This window comes from Notamacropus eugenii, chromosome 5 (genome assembly GCF_028372415.1).
Source record: "Notamacropus eugenii isolate mMacEug1 chromosome 5, mMacEug1.pri_v2, whole genome shotgun sequence".
Classification (NCBI taxonomy): Eukaryota; Metazoa; Chordata; class Mammalia; order Diprotodontia; family Macropodidae; genus Notamacropus; species Notamacropus eugenii.
This window is the reverse complement of record NC_092876.1, coordinates 78,245,182-78,261,215: the sequence shown is the minus strand read 5'-3', so window position 1 is coordinate 78,261,215 and position 16,034 is coordinate 78,245,182. Positions and strand designations below refer to the sequence as shown.

Genomic DNA, 16,034 nt, shown 5'->3' with positions numbered 1-16,034 from the left:
ATCTATTCAAGAAAAGTGCAGTAACAACAATAACAAAAATGTGCCAGGAACTGATCTAGGTTCTTTACAAATATCTCATTTGATCCTCACATTAATCCTGAGAGGTAGGTGTTATTATAATCCTTATTTTACAAGTGGGGAAACTGAGGCAGATATTAAGTGACTTGCTCAGGATCATGCAGCAGTAAACCACAGAGCCAGGAATCTGTTCCTGGTCCTCTGATTCCAAGTCCAGGGCTGAGTCTCTGACTCAGGTCAATTTGCCTAGCTAGATTCTCTTTGCCTGGACTTATATTTGTGAACTGTTAGTTGGAAGGACTCAAGTTTGGTCCCCTCACTTTACAGATGTAAAAGAGGGGAAGCTCACAAGGCTGCTGAGAGGCCAGTCACTTTCCATTCTTCTCCTGTTCTTTTCCTTCCCAAGGGCTCTGGCTCTTGAGCAGTGAGAGGGCTTGTCTAGGACTTCTATGTCAATTGTCCCGTTGGGAGCTCAGTTTCCTCTTCTGGAAACTTGAGCGGGTTACAGGAGATGATCTTCCAGCATTATCTCACATGATCCCCCTCGGGGCCTTGCATGCTCCAGCCAGACTGGACTGCTCTCTTGGCCTCCTGAACTCCATCCTGAGCTAAGGCAGCTCACACCTCTCCCCAGCTCCACTAGCTCTGGTACTCATGTTATTTATAGGAAACAATGGACATTCCCCAAATTCCTTCCATTTCTTCTGTTGAATTCCTACCCATCCTTTAAAGCCCAACACAGATGCTGCCGCTCCTTCATAGTGTCTCAGTCCCCTTTTTGAACACAGCCCTTTGTCCACATCTCTCTAATCCACTTATTGTATAATAGAGTTATTTGCCATATCTCACTCCTAGTCTGATCTTCAGGGGGACAGGGACCCTGTCTTAGCCCTCGAAGAGCTTTGCAGGGTGCATAATGAGTATCTGTTGAATGGAATGGAATGATCTGTAAGGTCCCTTCCAATTTTAACTTATCAAAGAGTCCCGAATCCTGAATTGTGGCCCTGCTTTTGTTCCTAAATAACTCCCCTTTCTGGGTCTATTTCTTCAACTGGACAATACCGGGGGTTCAGGGTAGGCACCCGTGGAGATGAGGTACAGCTTCTTGACTACTTCTTTTTAACTAGGTGGAAGCCAGTAACCTCAGGTTCTAGGCCTCACTCTTCAAATTTACTTGCTATATGATCCTGGGGCAAGTTTCTTCCTTTCTTAACATGTAGAAAATAAGCCTATTAATCTCTGGGATATTCTCACAAAATAGAGAACTAAGTGGTGGGCTACACCCAGCTGACAATTTCCACCTCTATAAGATGTAGGGTGTTGGAGCAGATATTTCTCTCTGATCTCTTCCAGTTTATAGTCCTGTGGGTTCCCTGTTGGAGGACTGTCTTGACTCAAAGACTTAGACTGGGGGGGGGGGTGAGTAGGGAGGGACCTGAGACATCTTTCAGGCAGAAGGTCAGAGCCCAGGCCCCCACACAGCTGTTCAATGATTCTTGGAGCATGGAGGACTCTTTGTTCTGCTTCAGTTGTTTATTTTTGAGAGGGCTGAAACAGGAGGACCAAAGAATTTCTTACAGAAGGAGAAACTATCTAATCCTTTGTGAAGACTCAACCAGGGAGGGATGGTGAGATGTGGGTGGTAGCTAAAGGGAAGGGCTTGAGCAGAGGGCTCTTTGGAATGCTTTACTGGCCTAATAAAAGTTCCAGAGTTGACCCCTCTAACTCTAAAGTTAAAGCATAACTTGGTAATGGGAGGTTCACCCTCTGGAAAATATTACTACTCTTGGAGACAGACTGGTCCCACCGCCTCCCTCTCCTAATAAAACTCTCTGGCTCAGCTTCTGGTTCCAGGATTACTTACCAAGAAGGAATCCTGTTACCCACAAAGATATCAGGGAATTGATTCATTCTGACTTGAACCAGATCAAGACTTTTAACTGCTACTTGGAGGCTGTGGAAAGGAGGGTGGAACAAAGAGCCAATAGACAAAAGAATACCACACCTTGGCAGTTTTGCAACATTTCCCTTCCATTATGGGAGGGCATGGAAAGTAAATTTATAAACTATTTCTTCCTCCCCAGAAACCATTAATGAACAACCAAAACAAGTAAATCTCACAGACATGCAAGGAGTCAACAGACAATAAACGAAAGTCCGGTTTTAAGGCTAGTTTTCAATGATGGAGGAAATTGTTAGTAGAGGATTTGAATTTTACAGGACCCCAAATTTAGTCCCTTTCTCTTTATGCAGTTGGCTGCCATTTCTCCATTTTACAGAGCAGCTGGTTCATGTTCCAGTTTCCTCACTTAAGGATCCTACCACCTCTGGAGACCTTACAACATGGACAAACATGTGTGGCTTCCTTGCAGTTTTGGATGGGATGAAAGAACCCCTCAAGGTAGACACAAAACAGAAGAGAATGCCCCAGGAGGGAAGTGAGGCTTCCAGAGAGACCATCTCCTTTCTTGGGGTTCAACTCCTATGCCATCTGCCCAAAACCAGAATAACCGATGAGCAATTTTGAGAATGGTTTTAAACTGATTTCCCACTGACCACATTAACAAAAGAAGGTAAACCCAAATTTTTCCCAAGGTCCTATGTGACCCATGATGATGCAGCAATTTCAAACACCAGTGAGATGGACTGTCAAAAAAACTTCAAATTTAGACTATAGGATAATTATCGCAGACTCGTGATAACTTGACTCATTCAAGTGAGGCTTCCTGCTATGAAAGGAATTCTCTATTAACCCTCAAAGAAAATGGATTCCAAGCTTCCTAGTAGAGTTTCTCCAGCCCAACCTTCTATGCATCCAATAAAACTGGTACCCAGTTTTTCTCTCCCTTTCCCTTGAATATATCTCTCACAGTGGTTTGTCTTCAGTTAACATACCCTAGCCTATGCAGGCAAATGGAAATAAGGTTTCCAATAGGAGTTCTGACATTTGTCTCTGTCTCTTCCTGTATCCAAGAACATGGCCAATGCTTTGAAAAGACTGTGTTTGTTTTTTAATAGAGCATGCTGCAATTCATGTAAACGAAGCATCCCAGGGGGATGAACCAAGAGCCATCTGTGTCTCTCCTCAGAGCACCAGTGGAAGCACTATGGACTTGGGAGGGACTGCGATGGGTCTCATTCCTTTCCTTATCAGGTCACCTTTGCTCCTTACTACCAGATGGTCAATTCTCCCGGTTATTTCAGGCATATCTAGAAAAGTGGAGTTTCAGAAATCTCATGGGAACAATTTATCAGCCTGTTTGTGAGCCCCAAGGGATAGAGATAAGTATCTGAACTTACTGCTTCTATGGTCCCTTTGAAGTTGCTCCATCACTAATAAACCTTTCAGAAAGCCAAGGCTGGATCCAACTGAGTGGCTTTCTTTGGAAACCCTTTCGGATACCAGTTATTTTTGCACAGGGCAACCAGCCCACTGGGCCAGAAGGAACAAGCATTTGGAAATATGAATGAGGGTGAAGCTGAGGCAGGAATGTTTCTGCGCTGTGTTTTTTTGACCTGGTCATGGTACAAAGGCAGACAAAAGGCATCTCACCAAACCCCATTGGATTTAGCACATGAGAGATTTAGAAATAAAACAGGAAGTTCCCACATGGACAGGGACCTCAGTATGCCCACTGCAAGCTGATTTCCAAACCAGACACTCAGGTTGCCTTGTAAGGCAGTAAGTTAGAATCCCAGCTGATACAATTTGTAGTTTGGAGAAGGGGTTGTCAGAAGACAAGGCTAGAGATTATTGCAGGCAGGAGGTTCTGCCTCATTTCCCCCCTAGCATTCCCTAGCTGTCTCTGCCAAGGACATACACTTATCTTTCTCCCTTTTGCATAGGCCCTCAATCATCAGTGAGTTACTGAAGCGATGAGGAGGGATAACATGCCTGAAGGCCCTGCCAGGCAGCTGAGTGTAAACTCAGGCATTCTCCAAGGGGCAGGGAAAGCTAAACCAGGCAGGATTCTGCTCATAGTCTACACATGGAGATGAACATCAGGGCGAGACTGTTTTCAGGCAAGGCAATGAGGAGAGCCCTCTAGGAGTTAGAGTGGCATTTGGGAACCTCCCTTCCATTCTCTTGCCATCCAGAGGCTGAGCTAAGTTGCTTCTCCAGGCCTTGTGAGAAACATTCGGAGGAGGAAAAGAGTGCGAAGGGCTCAGATGTTTTGTCTTGATGGAATAAGACACAGGAAAAAAGGAAATCTAAAGTCAGGGACCATCTAGAGTAGCCTCATTATAGATCATTTCTGGCTTGAGCATGTGTGACAAGGGGTAATATCTTTTCTGAACCTGGAACAGGCCGATAGAGGCAGACAGAGAACAAGAACAGACATGGGATTTGGAAAGGTAAGATCCAACAGGGATTGGGGTATGTGCATGTGTGCATGTGTGTATGTGTGTGTGTGTGTGTGTGTATGTATGTGTGTGTGGAGGTGGTATTTTCTTTAAAAAAATATCAACAGCAATTTTAAAAATCATTCACAACCAGTCAGAAGGACCACAGAGCTTTGGCTGTCCCAATAGAGTCCTTAATGCCAACGGTCATCGCAGTGTTTCAACCAAATGGCCCCTTCATGCTTTTCACTGGTGGATATTGCTGTTCCATGGGCATGGCACTGAAGCAGTCAGAAGGGTTACAGTGGCCGGCCTTTCCAGGCTGTCCTGTCGGGCCAGGGGGACCAGGGATGCCAGGAATCCCCTGCTGACCCATGGGCCCAGTGGGGCCCAGCTTTCCATAGCCTGGGGGTCCTTGGGGACCTAGAATGGGAAGATAAAGAGAAGATTAGGAAACTCATTGCTTCTTGCTCAGTACAAGTGCCTCCCCTACCTGATTCCCTGTAGAAAATCTGAACTCAAGGGCAAAGAGCTATGGACTTGATGTCAGAAGATGTGGTTCAAACTCTGGCCCTGATGCCTCTTATGTATAAGGATGGGTAAATCCCTTCTCCCTGAGCCTCTGTTTCCCCATCTGTAAGATCAGGGTGATGTCACTTGCATTCCTATTCCCCTGGGCTGTGGAGAGGAGAGCATTTGTAAGCGTATTCCTATAGAAAGGGAAGCTGCTTCTGTTAGTGTCACTGTCCTCCTCCCCTGTCTCTGCATGGCTGTGGTACTTTCTACCTTCACCCTCATCTTTGTATATTTATTCATTTCCTCCACTGAGGGCAGAAATTGGCCATTTTTTTATCCTCCTTAGTGCATGTCTTACCCTTAGTAGATATTAAATTGAATCAACTCAACTAGTAACTGAATAAAAATGAGGTAAAATATAGTTTCATTATCCACATGAGTTAGGTAAATGGCTACCCAACAGGACAGGAGCACTGTGGGTGCTTGAGGAGTGCAAGTCGATGGATTGAGGAGTGATTGTGTGTAATTCTGAAGAAGCCATGTGGCGGGAGAGGAGATGGGCTCTCAGTTCTCCCAGGGTCATTGCCCATCTGCCAGCTCCTCTGTCAGCTGCCATGACTCTTCTTACCTGGAGGGCCAGGGAGCCCATTTTCTCCAGCAATGCCAATGCCAATGTCTCCTTTTTCACCTTTGGTACCAGGCAAACCTGAAACAAGGGAAGTGAAGGTAAACAGACATATTTGGTCAGGAAAGTGTTACAGCAGGCTGGCTGTGCTGGAACAGTCACACACACAAATATACACATGTACGCATGCACACACATGCACTCATGCACACAAACACACATGCACATACACCTGACTCATATTTACTCCTCAGACCTACCCACATTCTCCATCACACACTTACTCATATGCTCTCATACATGTGCTCACAGAGTCATGGACAAGTATAAAGAATGCACCCAAGGGGACTCTCTGTAGCAACACTGCAGTCAGTGAACTGCAAAGATAGAGGTGTCTAGAGAGATCTAGCAGAGAGCAGGAGGAGAAAGTATGACCAAATAAAATCTGCAAAGTGCTACCAAGTTTTGCCAAAAGGGTTCAGGAATCGGGGACCAGCCATAAGCATCTCAGATAGCCTGTTCAGTGTTGCAGGCAAAGCTACCTCTCATCCCTGGCAAGCCCTGGCGGCCTTCTCTGCCGATCTGTCCTGGGAGTCCAGGTGAGCCTGGAGAGCCTGGACGGCCAGGAGAGCCATCCTTTCCTGGGGGTCCTGGCCTCCCTGGGGCTGCTGCCATCTCCACAGGGAACTGCATCCTGGATGTGTAGTAAGCCATCCTCTCTGCAAGAAAAGGCAAAGGCTCAGTACTGGCAGTCACCACCCAAGCTGCCCTGGGGAGCCCTTTGTCATCTGTGGTTGTGAACCTGGCAGGTGCACTGCAGACAGCTGGGAACTGGGGATCAAGGTAAACATCTTTAAAGAGGGAGGGAGAAGGAGAGGGAATCAAATATGGGAATTGGTTCAGTGTTATTCACTTTCCTCTTCTGGAAAACCAGATGCTCACTAGGGTCCCTCCCAGCTGGGACACTCTGTGTTCTAGAGATCTCTGGGAGAACACTTTAGCCTCACTCCTCCTCCAATGCCCCAGACAACAGAATAAGGAAAGTAAAGGCAGACTTTTGTTTAGATGCTAAGAGCACAAGGGAAGCGATCTCAACATTAGCAGAGGTTGTGATGCTTCTCTTTCCTTCCCTGGTGAGGGTCAAGGATAGGAGAGGAGAAGCCAGGGCCTGCTTGCCACACTGGTCATCCTGCTGACAAATCCTTGCACTCCTTGTGTCTTCAAGAAACTTTTAGGTGAAGAAGCCGGGGGAAACAAGAGGCTTAAGAGTCAGAAGGACCTGGCTTCTGGTCCCTGTTTGAGGCCTCCTGACTCTGTAACTCTGAACAGTCCTCTTGACCTTTCTGAGCCCCTTTGCCCAATAACAAAATGGGAATAATGCTTAGACTATGTGCCTTGTGGAATTATGGGGAGGAGAGCCCTTTGGGGACCCTTGGGTACTGTAGAAATGGGGTTATTAACAACACAGGAGGGGGCTCCTCATTTGCAAGTATATGGTGGTAAGACATAGAGCACAACAGTGCCTGAAGACCTGGGAGTGTCAGTGGCACCTAGGGCAACAGAGAAGCAGAGTGTGCATGGTGGGTGTAAACTGGCTATGATATAGAGTGGAGAACTCTGAAGGAGAGCTGGAGGGGAGAGAGACCGATTGAACAAAGAGATTAGTCTGGTTGCCTGATGAGGGCAAGAGACAGATAATGAGATGGGACATCAAGGAAGGCCCCCAGCACATTGAGTGAAGTCCCACAGGATGAACAGGCATGAACTGGCTGGGATCTATGGTGCAATCACCCCTCCCAAGGAGAAGGAGCTGAACAAGGCCTTCAGACTAGGCCTCCCCCTTTTGCGGATGGGATGGGACTGCTGCTCTAAGCCACAGTAGGTTGACCTGGGGAAAGGTGAAAGACAGAAGCAACCATGACCCACCATAAATGACCACTTACCATCAAACATTTTGATGATCTCCTGTCTGATGAATCTCTTGATTTCATCATAATTCACTGAGTCTGCCTGTGAGAGAGAGAGAGAGAGAGAGAGCTCACTTCAGGCCTCTTTCTAAATAAAATGTTTTTCATCTGAGTAGCTGCCTTCCAGAGAAGAACCGCATTTCTTTGGGGATCCTGTACTCCCCATTTTTCTGAGTGACCCATCCTCCATGTGTCAGCCTTCCCTCCTTCTTACCATTGTTCCAGGCAGTCCTGGCATCCCTGGGGACCCAGCAGGCCCTGGAGAACCTGGGTGGCCTCTCTCACCAGAAGGCCCTGGTGGCCCGATAGGACCCATGGAGCCACTCTTGCCAGGTCCTCCCGGCATGCCAGCTCTCCCCTTCTCTCCAGGCTCACCCTTCTGCCCTGCAGATCCAGGGTCACCCTAAGAGGAGAGAAAGTTATTTGTCAATACTAAAGTTGAGGAATTCCTGTTCCCCTTCCAAGCCCAGGCCAGTATATATCCTCCAAGTGGAACTCAGTTGAACAGGACTTGGTCTGTGGTTTTTCTCAGGCCTTTCTCTCTTGTTTCATGGTCTTCCTCTGGCTGCTTTATGTCTGCCAGTAATGGCAATGAACTGTGCTCAGGTCTGTCTGCAGGGGCTCTGACACCTTAGCTCTCCTCCTAGTCCAAATATGTTGCCCAGACTATGGGTGCCTAGGGATTGCTCCTTCCTTCAGAACAGAGTCCAGAAAGGGTTTGATCTTACCTTTGGACCAACAAGGCCATAAGGTCCTGGTTTTCCAGGAGGTCCCTAGAAGAAAGCAAAAGTCAGGAATTGCCATCACGGGAGACAAAATTGACCATTGTGGGGAGAGGCACTGCAGGGATGCAGAGGGTTCTAAAAAGCTCATGGCTTGAGGCCATTGCAAACCACACTCTAGGTCTGTGGAGAAAAGAGAGCTCTTTCTTCTCAGCTCAGAGTTTGAAGGTCTTTATGAGAAAATGAAAGCCGAGTTTGGACTCCAAGAAATGGCCACAGAACAGGAGTTTGAGTATATTGGCAGAGTGCTGGTGGTACATGGTGCAGTAGGGGGAGGTTGAACAAAAGACAAGAGGAGGAGACAGAGGGCAAGCAAGACGCACAGATGTCGGCCAAAGGAAACGAGGAGGAACCTTCATTGTACGCTACCTCTTTGCCAGTTGCTCCATCGGTGCCAGGCTCACCCTGAGCATGACAAGAGGAAACAGAGAGTCAGGAGCCATGGTGTGGAACCATTATGAGTTGACCTGGCTCTGCGGCAGCCCCAGCCACTCCTTGCCCTTTCACCTGCCCACAACCCTGAGGAAGAACTCAGGGCTCCTCATGCTTCATAAGCCTGAGAGAAAGACCCTGTCAACAAGATCTCTGGCTTTTGGCCACCCAGGATGGCTCAATTAAGTCAAAACCCTGAGTTCTGCTGAGGAGGGGCAGAGGCCCACTCTGCACCCTCAGAGGAAAGAATGACCACCTGACTGGTTCTCCTCTGCTCAGTTTATTGTCAACGATTAAAGGCAAATCACATTAATCATTATGTTAAAATAAACAATCTCTCATCATTTTTTCCCAGAGAGATAGCATGGTACAGTGGTGTTTGAGTCAGGAAAACTTGGGTCCAAATCCCATCTCTGACACCAAATGGTCATATGACTCTGGGAAGGTCATTTAACTTCTCAGCATCCTGGGCAATTCTCCAAGGCTATCTATGAGCTATAGCAATGACTGCCTTGCAGTAGTCAAAGGCATTTCCTCCTGGGGCGTTCAATGCAATTGTGGGTCCCGACAAATAATAACCACTACCACAATTCAATTTCTATGGTTTTTCTTAGGGATAGGGATGGAGACTGGATCTGAGATTTCCTTGGTACAGTGCACTCCTTTTTGGATGAGGAAATGCCTGCTACCTATGTGGGCTAACACCTTCTATGAAGTGTACAGGTTTAGAGAGTAGCCTAGCTTGTTAAGTGGTTAAGTGACTTGCCCAGGGTCACTGGTCAGTATGTGTCAGGGGTGCACCTGAACCCAGGTAACTTTCCTTCCTGCCTGCCTTACAGACCAGCTCTCTATCCCATCTGCTCTTTCCCCTTTCCTATCTGTCCAGTCTTCTCCCATGTTCCTGTCTCTCTGTTTCTCCTCCAATCCAGCTTTAGTGGCCCCCCCATCTCTGTTCCTTATGCATCACTCCCTCCCCCAAACCACGGTCTCTGCTGCTATCCTGTGCCTGGAGACCTCCTTATCCTTCCCTCTGCCTCTGAGACTCCCTGGCTTCCTTCAAACCTCAGCTCAAACATCCCGCTCCAAAAGAAGGCCTTCCCAGCCCCTCTCGATGCCAAAGCCTTCCCCCTTCAGGTTTCTGTCCATCTCTGCATAGATTGTGGGCATCCCTACTTGTCTATACCTCTCCCCAGAGAAGGTATAAATTCCTCCATGGCAGAGACTCTATAACTTTTGTCTTGTATTCTCAACACCGACTATGATGATCAGCACATAGTAAGCTCTTGTTAAATGTTTATCTATTGTCCCAAACAAGGGAGAATATCTTCCTGTGCCCTGGTTAGAACTCAGCTGAATAACTGTGTTTGGTTCTCGGTGCCACATTTTAGAAAGGACAATGACAAATCTGTTCAGAGGAGGGTGACAAAGGGTAGGGGCAAAGGGACTAGTGACTCTGCCACTGATCAGCTTGCAAATATCTCAAGAAATCATTTGTGCTGTTTGGCTTCAGAAAGTCAAAATTAGAGCAAGGGAGAAAGATTTTAGAGAGACATTTCAGCTTAATGGAAGATAAAACATTCCTAACCATTATAGCTTTTCAGAAATGGAGTTGGCTGCCTTAGGAGACAGGACGTTATGCCACAGGGTGATGAACTGAAACAAAGTTTGGATGGTCACCTGTTTAGGGAGGGGTTTACTGCTCAGTTTGTGAGTCTACGACTCATTTGCCAATGTAGGAATCCCAGCCCTCGTGGTTACACCCAAGGCCATTGTCCCATCAGCCCCCCATACCCATTGTTGTGGTCCTAGTGAGATGTGGGATTGCAGGATGTGTGGGTCCATTCATTGACAGTGGTGGCCATTGGGTCTGAAGGGCAATGAGAGGGAGCAGGAGACCTGTGCCCTGCCCAGCTCCTGCCCCTGTGGAAAGACCTATTCCATGCCTGGAATGGTCTCCTTTCTCACCTCAGCCTCCTGGTCTCCTTCAAGACTCATCGCAAATTCCGCCTTCTGCAAGTGTCCTTTCCTGGTCCCTCTACCTCACCTCCAATTGTGAGAGCCTTCCTTCTAAAATGATCTCCTATTTATGACGTGTGTGTTTTGTATGTACAGCCATTTACATGTCTCCTAACTTAGCACGTGAGCTCCTTGAGGGCAGGGACTGGGTTTTCTGCCTATCTATGTATTCCCACCACTTAGCACAGTGCCAGGCACTGAGGAGACATTTAATAAATGCTTGTTGACAGAGTGACTGATGGTTTGGTGGCTCCTTCACATACTGCCAGGCTGCCATCCAGAGAGTCCAGCACAGACCCCATGACTTTCTGGGGCACTGTGTCCTAGCTTCCTAATTCCAAAGGTTCATAGACCCACTACTAACTTTCTGAAGGCTAAGAGCATGATTGAAAGCACTGAGAGAGCCCAATGGCCTTGAGGCCAGGAAAAAATGATTATCACGTAGCCTAGGGAGCTGTTGTGACACTCCCATGTGTAGTGTTGAGTCATGGTTTACTGTGTCCTTAAAGGTTTTCCACAGTTAGAAACAGCTGGACACATTAAGTGAATGTTCTCTCCCTTAGGATGGGAGCTGTCCAGGAACAAAGGAAAAATGCCTTTCCTGTCCTAAGGGACCAGCCCTCCAGACACACCAGTGAGGAACACAGGTTCCTTTAGGTCCCAGGGGCAACTCTAGTTACTTCCAGGTTTTAATTTGTCAAGGCCTTTCCTAACAACAAACCTAGAAAGAAGGAGCAAAAACTTGGAAACTGAGGCTCAGAGGAATGACTTGCTGCTCTCACATGGTTAGGATATGGTGGCCCTGGAATCTTCACCTGAGTGGAACAGTTTTACTGCCCCTCTCCACCTCCATTCTTCCTCTAACTTTGTATTTTTACTGACAGCAAGGGACCTGTCCAGTTTCCCTCATTCTTGTAATAGCTGTTGGCAGGACTCCATGCAAAACATTCTGGGGGTTGAGTGAGAAATGGACAGGACCCTTACTTCTAAGCAGTCACATGGCCCTTTCCCAGCCAGGAACTTACTGTGGGTCCAGGGTGCCCAGGTGCACCAGGTTCACCTGGAAGACCTGCAAGACCCCTTTCTCCTGGGGCTCCCCGATCTCCTTTTAGTCCCTGAAGAACAGAAGGGAAAGAGGCAGAAGAGAGTGACAAGGAGAAGAAGGGAGAGAGAAGGCCCATCATTCATTTAGTTTGGCTACAAGACCTACCTCTGCTCCTCCCACTGGTATCTTCTCACTACAGTGAGATGGTGCAGGGCTCCGCATCATTCTTCTGCATTTTTCTCTCAAGCAGTGTATGTATGTACATATGAAAGAGAGAGAGAAGGAGAGAGAGACAGAGACAGAGACAGAGACAGAGACAGACAGAGACAGAGACAGAGATAGAGAGACAGAGAGAGACAGAAAGTGTGTGTGTGTGTGTGTGTGTGTGTGTGTGCATGTGCACATGTGCATGTGTGAATGTGATTGAGTGTGTGTGTGTGTGTGTGTGTGTGTGTGTGTGTTGGGGAGCAGAGGTGCAGTAGGGGCTGACACCAGATGGTATGGAATGGGGACAAAAGGTTTCTCCTTCCTTTCATTCACAGCTGAGCTAGGTAGGCCTACTGGGAAGGGACATGGACAAGAGTAATTGGTACTTACAATTCCACTGATCCCAGCAGGCCCAGGCTGGCCGGGAGATCCAGGGGGACCCTAGGGCGAGAAAGAGAAAGAAAGAACAGCTGGGAAGGCTCATGGGAACTCTGCATGGCCCAGCAATGGAGAGGAGGGCATGGACAATAATGAAAATGATACCTAATATACCTAAAGCTTAACAAAAAATGTCTTCCTTCCCATTCCTTATCATCTGGGACTTCATCCTTACCATCTCCTTGGGAAGCATGCTGGGTCAGAATTGGGCTCGGGCCCTCTTCTAGGCCCCTCTGCTGCCGTCTCATTCCAGTGTTGAATGACTTCCCACACTGGAAGCACCTTCAGCCCCCTTTGCCTCTCCCTCTGATTAGCTGGTTCCTCCCAAAAGCTCCAATTTAAAGAGGTGCTGGCCCCAGGCTAACCACACACACTTTACCCCCTTCCAGGCTGCACCACTGCAGACTCCTGTCCATAGGACATTCATATGCTTACTTCTCTCTTTCTTGCTTTTATGTGTTGTCTCTCTCTATCAGTGGAAAGTTTCTTAATGACACAGATTGTCTGTTTTTTTGTGCCTGGCACATAGTAAATGCTCAATAAACGTCCTCTGACTTGACTGAACAGGAAATCTGTCAAGGTTGGTTGAGGGTCTTGGTCATGACCTATGGGGCCTTGACCACTTGAGTTTGAATTATGAGGTTCAAGTGAGAGAGTCAAACCCCTGAGAAGGAGTTCTGGGGGGACAAGAGGGGCCTCAGTCTCCCGCAGTCCTTCCCATCCATTGGCTGGAAGATTTGGACTTTTTGGAATGTTTATTGGTGTCCAACTGCATATCTTTGCTTCATCTCTCATACTCAACTGTGAGCTTCTGGAGAGTAGGAACTAAATATTATTCATCTGGGTATTGCTCACCTGTTCCACGCAAAATAGTAGCAGAAGTCAATAAATGCCTTTGCATGGAACTTGGAGCACTGTGCCCTCTTCCACACTAACACAAACTTCCTGAGTGCCTATCTTGTGGGTACCATTGCAAAGGGTCCCTTCCCTTCTCTGCTGCTGGGCCTAGAGGATAACCAGGCACTTGTCTAGCTCTGGGGAGGATGAGGAAGAGATGAAGTTCTTTTAATGACCAGTGACTGCCTTGGACCCATCAGATCTGGGGGCCCTGAAACAACCATCCATTTGGCCACCATCTTACTCTGTCTCTGCTCTAGGGTACTGACTCTCTCTCCCCTTCTTTGAATGGGCTTCTCTCTCATAGAAGCAGCAATCAAATTTCAACTTACCACATGGCCGGGTGGGCCAGGTCTTCCCTGGGGTCCCATGGGGCCAGGATCACCCTATAGGACATGGGAAAAAGAAGAAACAGAAAAGCTGATTTGTACCCACAGCCATTTATTTCTTCTACTAGACTGTTTAACAGGGTGATGGGTGCAGGAGCCCAAGCAAATGATGAGTCCAACTTCTAAACCAGGGATGGGCCAGATGATACCACAAAAGAAGTCAGATCAGGCAAGATGGAATAGTGCTTTAAAGCAGCTTGGCCATCTCTGTGCAGCTAGATTAGCATACATGGCCATATCACACCAGGCTACTGTCTTCCCCCATGGAAAAAAGTCATGGTGGAGGGTTAATACCCTAGAATCGGTGTACATATTTCAATGGCCCCACAGAGTCTCCTCCCAGGTAGACAGGGAAGGAATTGAGGGTGTTCTAGAGCACCACAAATCACAAGCTGTTCCTTGTGATCTGTGAGGGGATTTCAAATGATAGGATTTTAGAAGTATAAGCTCCTCATTTTACAGATAAGAAACTAAGACCCAGAGAAAGAGAGGGATTTTGCCAAGGTCTGAGAGAAAATTGGTGGTGGAGGCAGAACAGGAACTCATGTCTTCTGACTTCCCATGCAACATTCTTTCCACTGCCTTGTGCTAATATATAGAGGGGGAGCAGAGAGAAAGAGAGCTTTGCCCCTGATGCCTATGGAGGAGACTCGGAAAGTTGCTGAGCCTGACAGCAGCAGAGCCCCAAGGTTACTGGAGCCTGGAAACACAGGTCTCCAGGTCTGGGTAGCTGCCACCTTGGAGGGTTCAACAAGTAACCACAAGGGAGTCAGACCTTACCTCAGCTCCTGGTCGTCCACTGCTGCCAGGAGGCCCTGGTTTACCACAGTCACCCTGGAAGAGGAAAGAGTAGCTGAGGCCCCAGGCCTATTTGTCATGGACTCCCCTCAGAAGCCACATGTTGCTGGCAATGGTCAACCCCCACCAGAGTCAGATGACCACCTGTGATGCTCCAGAAGAGGACTCCTGTTGGCTCAGGCCAGTGAGGAGAGCAGCTGGAAGTAGACCAAGTCTTAAAGCTGCACTTGGTGAGGAGAAGGGGGACAGAGAGATCTTCTAGAATGCTTAGAGTGTGACAATGGGCAGGCATCCTTGGGGTGGTCAGCACCTCTGCTATCCAGGGTCAGGTCACCATCTCTGGACAGTGCTGAGTTTCCAGGAAGAGCAAAAAAGACCCTGACAGGGAGAGACCCTGCTACTCACCTTGGGCCCAGGGAGGCCTGGATGTCCTGTTTTCCCCTTGAAGCCCTGGCAGAAAGAGATAGAAGTCATTTTCAAGTAAGATGAAGACACTGTTATGTCTAGTCTTTCATTCCAGAATCATGTCTTGTGGCTCTGAATGCAACAAGGCATAGAAAAGTCTGAGCCCTAAGAACAGGCCCCATCCTTACAAAGTCTTTGGATAGAGGTCTTCAGCCGTGAGCCTCCTTCTGCAGGATTGGCTCATTCTATCTAAGCGGCCTGATTTGAACTTGAAGTTCAACTTACTGGGAGTCCCATGAGTCCTGGGGGTCCAGGAGGGCCAGGGTCCCCCTAATGAAAGAGGAAAAGAGCATTAGGACAGAGGACTGGTCCAGTTAATTCTTGGCTATGTTCACTGGGGTCGAGGTCACCCCTCCCCAACAATACTCCTGGATAAAGGGAACATGAATGGTTGGATAAGAGATTCATGGAGAGTGGCTTGAGCCTAGACAAAGAATCAGAGGACTGGCTTCACCACCCCCACACTCTGGCCCAATCTCTTCTGGCAGGGCCCCAGTTTCCCCATCTGTAAAGGAGGCAGCTGGACTAGATGAACGTTGAGGTCCCTCGAAGTTTAATGGTTTAGGATTCCATCCCACTTCCTGCTTTTCTGATGGGAGCCCAGTAAAATGAGACACAAGGAGATGGGGCTTGTTCCAGGCCTTTGAAGCCCCCAGTCTGAGCTCATCCAACCTCATGCCCAGTTTCTTTGGGAACTTGAGCAGTTGTTCATTTTGCTTCTTGTCCTGGTTTCTGTGATTGCCAACAAGCCTCAGAGGAACAGAATGTTCCAGGTGCCTAAGGATATCCAAATCTCTCACCCGGGAGAAGATTGATAAAGAGACAGGGGCTCTAAAGCCTATGGCTTTGACAAAAGCAAGGGATTCTCAACTTGATCAAACCCCAAGATCGGTGGCAGAGGGGTGTTCTAAGGCTTTCTTTGTGGGATTTTGGGTGGGGGAGGAAGTCTAACCAGAAAACCTCCCTGGCTACCTTGATCCCACCATCTTACCCTCACACCAGGCTTCCCATCCTTCCCGTCTAGACCCTCAAGGCCGGCAGGACCCTGAAAGGTAGAGAGAAATGAACAGTATTTCATATGCCTAGGACAGTGAC

General features: G+C 47.9%; 1 protein-coding gene across 4 annotated transcripts in view; it reads right to left on the bottom strand.

Moving 5' to 3' along the window:
* Positions 1–2,031: 2,031 nt before the first annotated feature.
* Positions 2,032–16,034, bottom strand: part of COL16A1 (collagen type XVI alpha 1 chain) — a 74,107-nt gene continuing 60,104 nt past the window's right edge. For all 4 annotated transcript variants that reach the window (XM_072609888.1, XM_072609889.1, XM_072609891.1 and 1 more), the window contains 14 exons: positions 15,931–15,984; positions 15,165–15,209; positions 14,880–14,924; positions 14,457–14,510; positions 13,620–13,673; positions 12,343–12,393; positions 11,726–11,815; positions 8,622–8,657; positions 8,199–8,243; positions 7,685–7,873; positions 7,447–7,513; positions 6,046–6,222; positions 5,507–5,584; positions 2,032–4,785 (listed from right to left, as the gene is read on the bottom strand). In XM_072609888.1, the coding sequence (XP_072465989.1) occupies positions 4,583–4,785; positions 5,507–5,584; positions 6,046–6,222; positions 7,447–7,513; positions 7,685–7,873; positions 8,199–8,243; positions 8,622–8,657; positions 11,726–11,815; positions 12,343–12,393; positions 13,620–13,673; positions 14,457–14,510; positions 14,880–14,924; positions 15,165–15,209; positions 15,931–15,984 (1,188 nt within the window). In that variant the 3' untranslated portion in view covers positions 2,032–4,582. The remainder of the gene's footprint in view (positions 4,786–5,506; positions 5,585–6,045; positions 6,223–7,446; positions 7,514–7,684; positions 7,874–8,198; positions 8,244–8,621; positions 8,658–11,725; positions 11,816–12,342; positions 12,394–13,619; positions 13,674–14,456; positions 14,511–14,879; positions 14,925–15,164; positions 15,210–15,930; positions 15,985–16,034) is intronic.